The 13,830-nt window shown below is 44.2% G+C and overlaps 1 protein-coding gene across 2 annotated transcripts in view; it reads right to left on the bottom strand.

Moving 5' to 3' along the window:
* The window catches only part of ccdc136b (coiled-coil domain containing 136b), a 117,169-nt gene that overhangs the window by 93,925 nt on the left and 9,414 nt on the right, over positions 1-13,830 (bottom strand). For both annotated transcript variants that reach the window (XM_080207519.1, XM_080207523.1), the window contains exon 2: positions 8,348-8,465. In XM_080207519.1, coding sequence (XP_080063645.1) covers positions 8,348-8,383 — 36 coding nt within the window. In that variant the 5' untranslated portion in view covers positions 8,384-8,465. The remainder of the gene's footprint in view (positions 1-8,347; positions 8,466-13,830) is intronic.

The following is a 13,830-nucleotide window of genomic DNA, read 5'->3' as shown; positions in this document are numbered from 1 at the left end:
AAATGACAAACCACTCATACTGTTCCACAGTCACTCATAGCCCAATCTCACTTGTAAAATGTCTCATTAAATTCAGCTGAAGTCTCTGGAAGGAGGCATGAAAGGCCAAGCTGACTGTACCACTTGTATAACACCCCTTGGTACAAGGGGTCCTACCTCCCCATGCTTCACTGAGTTTCTATTACCCAAGCCAAGCTCATAAGAACATAAGAACATAAGAAATAGGAGCAGGAGTAGGCCATCTAGCCCTTCGAGCCTGCCCCGCCATTCAATAAGATCATGGCTGATCTGTCGTGGCTCAGTTCCACTTTCCCGCCCTCTCCCCATAACCCTTAATCCCCTCTCTTATCAAGAACCCATCAACCCGCTTCTTAAAAATATTTAGCGAGGCAGCCTCCACCACTTCAACGGGCAGAGAATTCCAGAGATTCACCACCCTTTGAGTGAAGAAGTTCCTCCTCAACTCCATTCTAAACCGCCTCCCCTTTATCTTGAGGCTGTGCCCCCTAGTCCTACTGTCTTTTTTGAGCGGGAAGAGTCTCTCCACCTCTATCCTATCCATCCCATTCATCATCTTATACATCTCAATGAGATCTCCCCTCATTCTTCTAAACTCTAACGAGTACAAGCCTAGTTTATTCAGCCTCTCCTCATAGCTCAATCCCCTCAACTCCGGTATCAGCCTAGTAAACCTCCTCTGCACTCCCTCCAGGGCCAAAATATCCTTGCGCAGGTGCGGCGCCCAAAACTGCACACAGTACTCCAGCTGCGGCCTCACCAATGCCCTATACAGCAGCAGCAAGACCTCCCTACTTTTATATTCAATCCCCCTCGCTATGAAGGCCAGCATCCCATTCGCCTTCCTGACCACCTGCTGCACCTGCAAGCTGGGTTTTTGCGACTCATGCACAAGGACCCCGAGGTCCCTCTGCACTGTCGCCTGCTGCAGTTTTTCGCCAAGTAAGTAATAGTCCTTCCTACCATTCTTCCTACCAAAGTGGACCACCTCACACTTGCCAACATTAAATTCCATTTGCCATTTCCTGGCCCATTCGCCCAGCCTATCTAGATCCTTCTGCAGACTCTCCACACCCTCCGCACAATTTGCCTTTCCCCCAGTCTTGGTGTCATCAGCAAATTTCGACACCCTGCACTCGGTTCCCTCCTCCAGATCATCTATATAAATGGTAAATAGCTGAGGCCCCAGCACCGACCCCTGGGGCACCCCACTAGTCACCAACCGCCAATCCGAATAGCACCCATTGACCCCCACTCTCTGCCTCCTATTTGACAACCAATCCTCTATCCACGCTAACACCCTACCCCCAACTCCATGTCCCCTGACCTTCTGCAATAACCTCTTGTGAGGTACCTTGTCAATCGCCTTCTGAAAATCAAGAAAGACCACATCCACCGACTCTCCTCTATCCACTGCCCTAGACACATCCTCATAGAACTCCAGTAAATTTGTCAGACACGACTTCCCTTTAATGAAACCGTGTTGCGTCTGCCCTATCAAGCAATTCCCTTCAAGATGCCTCGCAATTTCCTCCTTAATGACGGATTCTAACATTTTACCTACCACAGACGTTAAACTAACCGGCCTATAATTCCCCGCCTTTTGCCTGGCACCCTTCTTAAACAACGGCGTAACATTAGCCATTTTCCAATCTTCCGGCACTTCCCCGGAATCCAGCGACGTCTGGAAAATAACCACCAAGGCATCCACTATAACCTCCGCCATTTCTTTCAGAACCCTCGGATGCATTCCATCCGGTCCTGGGGACTTGTCCACAATCAGCCCCTCCAGTCTGTCGAGCACCACCTCTCTAGTAACAGTAATGTCATTAAGACCCTCCAGTCCTACCACCTTTCCATCGCTAACACCCGGCAAATTATTCACGTCCTCCTCCGTGAAGACAGAAACAAAAAAGTTATTCAAGACCTTGGCCATATCCCCATCCCCTACCACTAGCTCCCCTTTCTCATCCTCTAAAGGACCAACGTTCACCCTAGCCAGCCTCTTCCTTTTTATATATTTATAAAAACTCTTGCTATCCTTTTTTATATTAAGTGCTAGCCCAGCTTCATAGCTTCTCCTACCCTCCTTTATCAACTTCTTTGTCAATCTTTGTTGACATTTAAACCTTTCCCAATCCTCTTCTCGCCCACTGCCCTTAGCTACTCTAAATTCCTCCACTTTTAATTTAACACTTTCCTTCACCTCCTTCGTTATCCACGGCTTATTACCTCTCCTCCTACTGTCATTTTTGACCATCGGAATAAATTTCCGCTGAGCACCAAGAAAGATCTCCTTAAAGATCCTCCACTGCTCCTCAGCAGACCTACCTTCCAACGCGCTCCCCCAGTCCACATTCGCCAATTCTTCTCTCATCCTACCATACTCCCCTCTATTCAAACAAAGGACGCGTGTCCGGGAACCCACTTTCTCCTCCTCCATCTGCAACAGAAACTCCACCATGCAATGATCACTCTCTCCAAGAGGATCCTTCACCGCAAGGTCCCTAATTCTACCCGCCTCATTACACAGCACCAGATCCAAGATAGCTTGCTCCCTCGTCGGCTCCAACACACACTGTTCAAGGAAATTATCCTGGCAGCATTCCAAGAACTCCTCCTCGAGCCCACCTCGTCCAACATGGGTCGACCAATCAATATGCAGATTGAAATCTCCCATAACTACTGCCGTCCCATTCCTGCACGCCGCACTTATTTGCGCGTTAACAGCCTGCCCCACCTCCAGGTCATTATTTGGGGGCCTATAGACGACACCCACCAGCGTCTTCCTCCCTTTGCTGTTCCTAATCTCCACCCACAACGATTCCACTTTCTGCTCTTTGGCTCCGATATCATCCCTTGCTACCACCTTGATACTATCCTTAATCAGCAGAGCTACGCCACCCTCTCTTTCCTCCTGCCTATCCTTCCTAAACACTTGATAGCCCTGTACATTCATCTCCCAGTCCCTGTCACCTTGCAGCCACGTCTCTGTAATGGCCACCAGATCGTATCCATTTGTGTCGATCTGCGCCACCAGCTCATCCACTTTATTCCGAATGCTTCGTGCATTCAGATAAAGCGCTTTCATCCCAGCCTTCACCTGGACCCTATTTGCCGTAACGCCACCAATTGGGACATCCTTGGCCTCTTCCCTTACCTGTACCCTATCCTTAACTTTAGACCTCGTAGCGTAACCTACCCTCGCACCCTCCCCCCCCCTAATTAGTTTAAAGCCCTGTCTACAGTCCTCTTTACTCGATTCGCCAACACTCTGGTCCCAGCATGGTTCAGACCAACCCCATCCCGCCCGAACAAGTCCCACCTACCCCAATACTGGTGCCAATGCCCCATAAATTCGAACCCATTCCTCCCACACCAATCCCTGAGCCACCCATTCACTTCCTTTATCCTGTCAACCCTACGCCCGTCTGCACTCAGTTCAGGCAGTAGCCCAGAGACGACCACCTTGTCGGTTCTACTTTTTAATTCCATTCCCAGCTTCTCATACTCCCTCCCCAGATCCTCAGTCCGCACTTTGCCTACGTCGCCGGCACCCACATGTACCACAACGACTGGATTCTCACCCTCCCACTCCAGATTCCTCTGCAGCCCAGCTGCGACATCCTGTACCCGAGCACCAGGCAGACAACACACCCTTCTGTGCACTTTGTCATTGTGACAAAGGACAGTGTCAATACCCTTCACCCCACTATCCCCAATCACTCATGTTCAACAACAGCTCCAACTTCAAAAGGAGATTCATAATTAGCTGGGAGCACTGGTTCTGCTCCAGGCACAGCTCCAACTCCAGTTCTTCCCTGCTCCATTTTTTTCATTGCTGCACAGGAGTAAGAGAGTATAACTGCCAAACTTTCCAAAGATGTTCTGACAAAGCCAGCCCTTTATCCCAAAAGGAGGATCCAGCCCCAATGTCTGGGAAATACAACTGTTGGACAAAGGAAAGGAACTAAATTACACTTTAACCAGTTGTATAAGCTCCTCATGCACAGCCCAGACCCATTGATCCTAACCCTTCCCCAGTACAATGACCAGCCCCTCCACCCACTATAGTTATTGGTTCCAGATCCCAAACACCCCAACCTCCTCCCTGTTACACTGACCCATACCCCGCTTAAACTGATCACCTCCACATTACACTGACTCCATCTCATCGTTAATGATCACCTCCTGCCATTACATTAAGCCCCTTCCTAAATAGTCTGACCCTGCCAACATCCAGCCTCAATTAACTGACTTGATTCCAGATATTCCCTGATAGACTGATCTGATCCCATGACTTCCACATCACTCATCTCCTGCTCTATATGCAGATTTGATATGCAGAAGTAAGTGCTGAAACTAAACTCAATGGCTAGCTTCAACATTTTATCCTCAATATCTTCACAAGGAGTTTTGCGCAAGACTGCATAAAGCTTGGTTTAGAGCAGGAACTGAAGCTAAAAGGGAAAAGAATCCAGCAATAAATATCACTCACTTCACATCCAGATATAAAGAAGCCTCTGCTCTCCTCAGCAGTGTATGAAAGAAGGGCAGTCCAATACATTGTTTCCTTCTCAGGGATGAAGTAAAATCCACCCAAGACTCAGTCCCATATCAGTAAGAAAGTTTGTCATCCCCCCTGTCTAGATCTGTTCCAGAGATTGTCTGACCCTTTATCCCATCACATCCCAGTGCTGATCAACAGGGATAACTGAGAAATATTTGCTACCTACCTGCTTAGTCTCGATGAAGCTCACTCTGCTAGAATTTTACTGCAAAGTGTTGAAATGTTACTGGCCATGTCTTAAGGCAGGAGATTCAGACTTGTTACTATCAGTCAGACAGAGAAACATTAAACACACAACGATTTAAATTTGCTGGAATAAACATCTCAGAACAGTTTAAAAAGTATTCAAACAAACTTGTCGCTGAGAAAGACGTTGCTCAGTGCATAGCTCTCTCATTTTGGAATCAAAAGGTCATGGATTCAGGTTCCACTCTAAAGATTTGCGCTTATATGCTGCCACTCTAGTGCAATATTGAGGGAGTGTTATATGTATTAAAGAAAGTCCGTGGATAATACTTATCGCTTAATCAACATCACCGAGATTATCTGATCATTATCACATTGTTGGTGGTGGAACCTTGCTGTGCATATATTGGCTGCCATGTCTCTATTACACAGGAAAATGGGACTTGGGAGCAGGAATAGGCTACTGAGTCCACTCAGTCCTTCGAGTCTGCTCTGCCATTCAACAAAATCATGGCTAATCTGGTTATGGTCTCATCCGATTACAACAATGATTATACAATAATGATTAAAGTAGGGATGTTTTTGCTGCAGCTGTAAATGGGAGTTGGTGAGACCACATTTAAAGTACTGTGTACAATTTTGGTCTCCTAATGGGCACAATTTAAAATAAAGGGTCCCCCATTTAAGAGTAGCTTGGAGGGCAACTTCCAAGCAGTGGTGTTCCATTGTGCCTGCTGCCCTTGGCCTTCCAGATTATAACTGGATTGGGTTTGGCAGGTACTGTCTAAGAACACTCCTTGAGGTCCTGCGGTGCATCTTGTACATGTTACTCACTACTGCCACTGTGCATTAATGGTGGAGAATGTGAATGGTTTGGATTGGATGCCAACCAAGATGCCATGGAGATTTGATACTTTCTTTAACATTACAGCAGTTTGCATTTAAAGAAACTTAACATTGAAAAATATGATAAGGAGCTTCACAGTGACTTGAGGGAAAATAAAACTGTACAACAGCTGACACTTCAGCTTGAAGTCCAGCCTTCTGAATTAATTCAATCAGATTGGTATTAAAAGTTTACACGTGCAGCTTAATGACAAAAACATACATTAGAATTTAATTATGGACTTTTTAAAAAAGAGCAGAATACATTACTTTAAAATGAGGGACTAAATTATGTCTGCATTTCCAAGTCCAGTTTGCCCCCATACTCTCAAACCCCACTTACCTAGGCACTACACTGGCTTAAACATCCCAAGTGTAACGCCACAGGAGATGGATTCAGAACACATTACATAAGCTAACCCTGCCCTGAATATTCTTCTGTACTACAAGGCGTATGTCCTGGTTTCCTACAATTTCTGCCAGGTTTTGTGTGTCACATTCAAACAGGTTGAAATGTCCTAATTATTTTACTGTCAGTTACTGGGACTCCGGTCCTGCAATCTCCATATCCCAGCTCAGCTTCATCTTTCTTTTTCAATAAACCCAATGCTGTGACAATTAGATAGGAGGGATAGTTAACTCATAAAACAGGGTAATTTTGGAACTCACCAAAATTCCTAAATATTTAATCAGATGCAAGAACAAAATGTCTGTTCTGCATGAATTTAAATTGATAACTGGTCTGCCTTGGACACAAAGCAATTCAGGAATTTTTGCATTTAGAATTAATCTGTTGGTTATCAACTTATCCTTTTACAGTATGCAAAATGTGTGGGACACATCAGTCAGCATTTGATCACATGAAAATAAATTGGAACGATCAGGTATTGAAAATATGTACTTCAATGGAAGGGCTGGGTCTAAAGTGACGGGCTGAACTTTGATGTGTGAGATGCATATTAGCAGGACTGTTTTAGATGGGAGGAGTTGTTATCAGAGGGATGGACTTTGATACGTGAGTTGGGGACTCAGGGAGGATGTGTTTGAAAGAAAAATCTTGGATTGTGATAAAACCCAACTAATTCACTAATGTCCTTTAAGGAAGGAAACCTATCCTCCTTTCCCAGTGCAGCCTATATGACTCCAGACCTGCTTCCAATGGTATTCACAAGTAACTGTTCACAGAAGTGGCAGGATGCTCAATGGTTCAAAAGGAGCAGCTTGGGATTACCAATAACCGTCGGCCAGCTCAGTGATTCTCACTTACTGAGAATGAATGCAGACTACGGTTTGTGATGGACTACGGTTTGTAAAAACTGCAGTAAACCTGGATATTTCTTCTGTCGATGTCTCAAAGATTCCACATCCCTCACAGATATGCAGTTATGTAAAATGCAGCCTGAACAATATCCAGGTGTCTGCAAAGGTTTTCTGCCTCTTTAAAATGTCAAAAAACACTTGGCTGCAAATATATTTTGAATGAAAATTCTTTATTTCCTCAATTTTTTCTATAGATATTTGATTCGAGCAACTTAGTGAGTGTCACACATCACAAACCACACTCCCGATTTCTGTGCCTCAATCATTCCACCTGGTCTTAGGTAGAGGGAGCGATTCTCACAGCCTGTTGCGCTGCTTTTGTAGCGCAACAGGCCAAAGCCATTTAGCATGCTCCACAGCCTCTGTGCGTCTGCGGCAGTTGGATTTCCTTCCTGCCAATTTCTGGCGCGCAGCTGTATAAATTATGTAAATTGTTATTTAAATCTACTTAAATCTCATTAGTGGGCTTGAGACTAAAATCTCTGGGTCCGCTAGTATGTCCGCCCCTCACTGGTCCACTCCAGCAGGATTTACTATAGTTCCTCAATCGCAGGGAGCTGTCAGCAGGACCCCGCTGGAAATCCCTTGGCAGTGCCAGCCTGGCCCCCAGCACTGCCCAAGGGGCAAAGTACGAATACCTAAGGGGGCATCAGGCAGTGCCAATGGAGCAAGGCCTAATGGAGGTCAGGGCCACTGGGAAGGTGATTGATGGGGTGGGGGTCCCACTGCCACTCTGCATAGGGATCATGAGTAGGAGGGAGGGAGGCCAGCGACCAGGCTGGGCATTGGCATGGGGAAGGCACTGCAGGGAACCGAGAGCCGGAGGAAATCGAGGCTAGCCCGGGCATGTTCGTGGGGCCAATGATTGGGCCATGTGGAGGTCAAAGGGGCAGCGATGTGGGGTTGCGAGGTTGGCAGTGCAGGGCCATTGCGCATGCACGATCTTGGCACTGACAATGGCCCACTTAGCACTATGCTGCCAGTCTCTACTGAGGGAATAGGCCCCGTCTACTGATTTTTAGCATGATTAATGCTAGGGCATTCTGTAATGCACAGTGAGGGGGATTCATTTTGAAACTCCCTCCAAAGAAACCAGCAGGATTTATTCCACTTTTTATGCAAATTCAAGAATTTTTTTGGGAGAATCGCCCCATAATCTCTGCCTTGCTTCCCCACATCTAATTCACACTCCTACCTGCACCTTATTCTGTCCTTGTTGACTTGTGCCTCTCTCCCTGACCTGTGCTTCCTTGCTCCCTGTCTAATCTAGGTCTCACTCCCTGCTCTCCTCTGATCTGTACTTCAGTCTCTTCTCTGTCCCCTGATCTGTATTTTGAAAGGTCTCCCCACAATACAACTATATCTTACCCATCTCTGCTCTGTTTTGCAGGTCCATGGTGTCATAGTGAATGCTGATCATAAACACTTTGGGTCTTGACGCTGTGCTGCATCTGGTGATGTCCAAGAATCTCAACCAAAACAAAACCTGTGATTTTAAAACAAGGAGTGATCTCAGTTGAAGGCCACAGACACACATCAGGAATGAACCACCTGAAACGTCATGAAGCTTGCATAACAACTCAAAGCCATCACTTGACACATTATAAGCCCTTAAACAGGCAATGGGCCAACAGCAGATGGGAACAGATCCCTAATCAGCATAGTAGGCATCAGAATAACTGTTTCCAGGCCTAAAAACCACACTTCTGAAGTGGAGGACATTGAACTTTGACCCTGTACAATCAAGAGGGAATTATATATTTGTACAAACCTTTGGTTAGCCCATAGTTAGACTGTGTGCAGTCTGGTTCTGATTATAGGAAGAACAATATAGCAAACATTCAACAAAAACAAAGTTGGGTGGTTGGGGAACTGTAGTTATGAGGAGAGACAAGAGATACTGGGACTGTTCACACTGAGACTTTTTTAAATTTTCAAAACTCTTTATGAAGTGAATAGAAAAAGACTATGTCCTCTGGTTGAGGGGTCAGTGATGAGGGTTCATCAATTTAAAATAATCACTAATAAAGAGAGAATTTAAGGAACATTTAGTACACAAGACAGTTAGATGGTTCAACTAGTAGTTCATTTTTTTTGAGGGTGGCGAAGTGTGATTAATATTTGAAGAGAAAGGTTCGGAGCATTGGGAAGAGTGTGGGGCAATGAGATAAGTTTGAAATTTGTACAGTGCAATGGAAAGAAAGCAGAGCTGCATGATTAGTTTGAAGTTGACCCAGGTCAGTGGGATTAGTTCAGGAGAAAAAGCCAGCAGAATCATAATGGACTGAAGGGTTGATACTTCAGTTTTTAAAAAGATGAATTTCACACATGTGGAACTTTAAAACTAATGGGATTCTCCATAACTTGGCAGCTGCTGGTCTCCATACATGTCTGAATGTCCAAGATTGTGCTCCTGGTCACTGCTAACCTGCTGCAGTAAATCACATTCTAATTGGCTGCAGCCTGAAGTAGCCAGTGAGTGAAATAATATTCCATTTGTCCTGCAAAATCCCAAATCATCATCTTCCCACCTGAAATCAGCAGCAATCCAAAATCACCTTCCCACCCACAATGAGGGACAATTCAGTAATATTTCCATCTGCCATCAGGAGCAATCCCAGATCAGCACTTTTCACTGCTCAGACCTGTAAACCTCGCCAAATGGAACTTTCAACCCATCATGTCTATCCCTCTGGCATATGATACTCCAAGAGCATATCCAAAATTTATCTTAAATGCAATTTGGATTTCTGCCTGTGTCACCTTTTCAGGTAGTGAGTTCTGGATGCCCATCATCTTCTGTATGAAGGAACTTATCCAGAATTCTACTCTAATCTTTCTACCAATTACTTTAAATCTCTGCCTCTTGATTTGGACTTCTCTGCCAACAGAGACAGGACGTTCCTAACACCCAATCTTGACCCCTCATAATTTTATACACTTCGACTAAATCTTCCTCCAGCCTCTGTTCCAAAGGAAACAACCCCACCTTTTTCCAGTCTTTCCTTATAGCTTAATTTCAATTCCTGACAAAAATCTTCATAAATCTCTCTGGTGTATTCATAACCTAAAAGAAGTCTCACAACACCAGCTTAAAGTCCAACAGGCTTATTTGTAGCAAATGCCACAAACTTTCAGAACAGACTGTCCCTTCATCAGGTGGATGGGAGTTCTGATCACAAACAGGACACAAAGACACAAACTCAATTTACATGAATAATGATCGGAATGCGAGTCTTTACAGCTGATCAAGTCTTAAAGGTACAGACAATGTGAGTGGAGAGAGCATTAAACACAGGTTAAAAGGATGTGGATTGTTTCCAGACAGGAAAGTTAGTGAGATTTTGCAAGTCCAGGCAAGTTGTGGGGGTTACAGATAGTGTGACATGAACCCAAGATCCCTGTTGAGGCCGTCCTCACGTGTGTGGAACTTGGCTATCCGTCTCTGCTTTGATGCTCGAACCTTTAATGTTCCCTCACTCACATATTTATCAAACATTTCACACTCCTCTTCAACTACAATATCTGCCTATTATCCTTGGACCCATGTGCCTGGGCCGCTGGGAAAGCCCAGACACATGCAGGGCCTGACCCACTAGGTCAAAATTATTTTACTTCACACATCCATTTCTTTCCACCTGAAAAGTTTGCCTAACTTATATGAACATGCTTAATGGAATCTGATGTTGGCTGTTGTAGGACTAAGGACTGAAATTTGGTCAGCCAGTGAATTTGCAAAAAAAAGAGTGAGAATTAAAGCTTGGCCAATCAGTGCATGGACAACTAAACATGGACCAACAGATCATGGAAAATCTTTTCCTTGTATGTTTGAAAGTTGCTCATATACTTTTTGCACTTTGTCAGCAGAGAATTTCAATGCGTATGGATGACAGACACAGAGAGACACAGGCATGTCTAGAGAGAGTCTCACACATAGCATTGAGTTTCCATCAGAAGAAGCAGTGCATCATTACCCATTGTCTGCAGAGCTTTACACAAAGTGGTTTTTCTGACTCCACTGTGGCCACAAATGAACAGCTTTACCTTCCCACTGCTGAATTCTCCACAGGATTGCAATATTCTGTGCTTCTGCATTCCTTAAAGAAGCAATGAAAGAAGTCTAGGACAATTTCAAGAGGAAGCATCTTTGAACCAAGAAAGTCCATTGAGGAAATAGGAAAGGTTGTGCAGTAAAAGATTTGTTAGTGTACACATCTAGGAACACATTCTTCAAAGTACTGAAACTCATTCTAACTCACAGATGCATTGGAACTCTTTTCACTACTTACGATCCAAGAATCTCTAACCTCCATCCTTCCCACAGCACGGAGATCAATGCACCAACATAACCCCATGACTGCTGTCCCTCCTCAACCTCTCAACAGGCTTTAACCACTTAGCACTTTCCCAAGACTTGCACTGAAGTCTATCATGTTAGGTCTTCTTTTTCATTATTCCACTCTTGCAACAAGGACAAGAAGTCCCCAGTGGTTTCTCTTGCCATGTTCACACCATCACCTCCAACCTAATAAGTATCATAGAATAACATGAAAGTACAAACAGAAGGAGGCCCATCAAATCTTCATCATTGTTAGGCCAAACACTGTCAATATCCATAAGCACCCAGGTGGATAATTTGGTCCTTCTCACAAGAATTGCCATTCTCCCTTTCCATGCTCCTCAATTGCCCCTATCTTCCTGAACACAAAACATTGGGAACTTTAAGTAGGAAAGGTGACCTGCTGTAAATTCATCAGCTACACAAAAGCACTTGGATTGTGTCAATTCCACCAAAGTGCAAACCATATAAAGGACAGCTTAATCACATGGTCCAAACCTTAAATTGGTGCAGGGATCCATCATTAGGTTTCTGCTTCTCCGACTTTCCCTGCTTTCACCTGAAAGTGCGAGGGCACACTTCCACAAGCACCGATTCTCACTGGGGCACACTTCCACAGGCACCAACTCTCAATGGGGCATACTTCCAGACACAGCCTGACTGAGGTACAGTTGCACAGGGCTGATCCTAAATTTCCCCATTCCTTGCATTGTTGGATTTTAAAATCCCTGGATCACACATCCCCATTGAATTTTAGAGACCATGTAGTCATCCTCAGACAGAAATCTGGAGTTGACATAATCCAGAATCTGCTTCGGTTTTCTGTGTGACCAAGAGGAAAAGCCCAATGTTCAGCATATAAAGCACCAAATAAATGGTCGAGGATTTCCTGCTCATCTGTTTTTTCCTGAGTTTTCACCTGAATACTTGTCCTGAATTGCCAAGGGACTCTGAGCTGTTGAACGACATCCTGAACTGTCAATCCTTCCTACAAAATCAAACATCATGTTAGAGTAAAAGATCCAGAGCTGCACTGAGCTAACATAGATGTTTCCATTCTGCCAGAATCATTCTCTAAATCAAATTTATATCAGGTCAAGATAATAGCAAACAGAGTTCCAGACAGCAGAGCCCAAATCCTAATCCAGACAATGGGCACACAACTGGAGTAAAATGCTAACACTGAGTTCATACAATACAGGGGGTGTTTTGCTAATGTTGACAGTAGCAAAGGATTAGAAGTATTCAGTGGAGATGTCCATCGAAGGATTCCACAATCAATCAGATTAACAGTAATCCATCCACTCCACTTCGACAGTCAGTAAACTCAGTGCCTGGGCTGATACTGGGCTACTTGGAGTGGAAGGGCTTTAAGAAGTAAAGTAATTCTGAGTTGTCTATCTCACCTGCATGTCTGTCTCCCACTTGTTCACATCCGTCTCATGAGTCCCTCTACATATTTCATGGTTTTATAAGTGTCCCCAGCATTTGTCACAGATAGCATTTGGGATTTCAAAGGGAATGGGTGAAATGAGTAGAATTTGTCCCAAATGATGAGTATATAAGACTGTGGCAAAGCTGTTTACATTCCAGTCTTCAACATTTCAGAAGCAGGTCTCAGATTTAGGATTTTTATTAACCACACTCCTGAGTCATGAATTGTCACCTCACTGCGGTATAAGAGATCCATGGGCTGCTGCAACAGCTAATCTATCAGCTTGCTATGTTTCTGCCAGTTTCGATGTGGGTATGCCGGCGTTGGACTGGTGTAAACACAGTAAAAAGTCTGACAACACCAGGTTTTAGTCCAACCTATTTATTTGATAATATACTCGCAAGCTTTCGGGTTAGCCCCTTCGTCACCTGACGAAGGGGCTAACCCGAAAGCTTGCGAGTATATTATCAAATAAATAGGTTGGACTAAAACCTGGTGTTGTCAGACTTTTTACTCTGCCAGTTTCCACATTGATCCCTCATATTGCGCTGAATAACACCATTTCCTTCCACTGTAGTGTTGCGTAAACAAAGATAAAATCAGCCAGTCAAAGAGAAACAATCAAAGAAAGACCCAAGAAAACCATGCAGCTGGGAATGTGCTGGAATCTTCCAAACTTCATCATTACACTGGAACATTGGGGTATTTAAGGAAAATAAGACATTGAGTGTTGTGCATTCCAAAAAGGACACAGTTCAAGAACCAGAAGGAATAACTGGAGAACTATGGGCTTTAGATCCTTGAAAACAGATTGATAAAGGTGAATAAAATACCGAACAACACTGAGAAAACAGCGTGAGGATACATTGCAGATTCATCAGGACACTGCAGCAGCATAAAGGGTAAAATTATGATAACAAATTGCATGCACTAGGCTTATATTCAAGTATAGAAGATTAGAAAATGATCTAATCAAGATGTTTAAGATGATAATAAGATTTAAAAGAATTTGGTAGGGTAAGATAGAAACTATTTCTTCTGGTAAAAGTGTCCAGAACAAAGGAACATAACCTTAAA

This window comes from Carcharhinus amblyrhynchos, chromosome 19, assembly GCF_965287045.1.
Source record: "Carcharhinus amblyrhynchos chromosome 19, sCarAmb.v2.hapA, whole genome shotgun sequence".
Classification (NCBI taxonomy): Eukaryota; Metazoa; Chordata; class Chondrichthyes; order Carcharhiniformes; family Carcharhinidae; genus Carcharhinus; species Carcharhinus amblyrhynchos.
The sequence above is the reverse complement of the archived record's forward strand: the minus strand, read 5'-3'. Positions and strand labels throughout refer to the sequence as shown.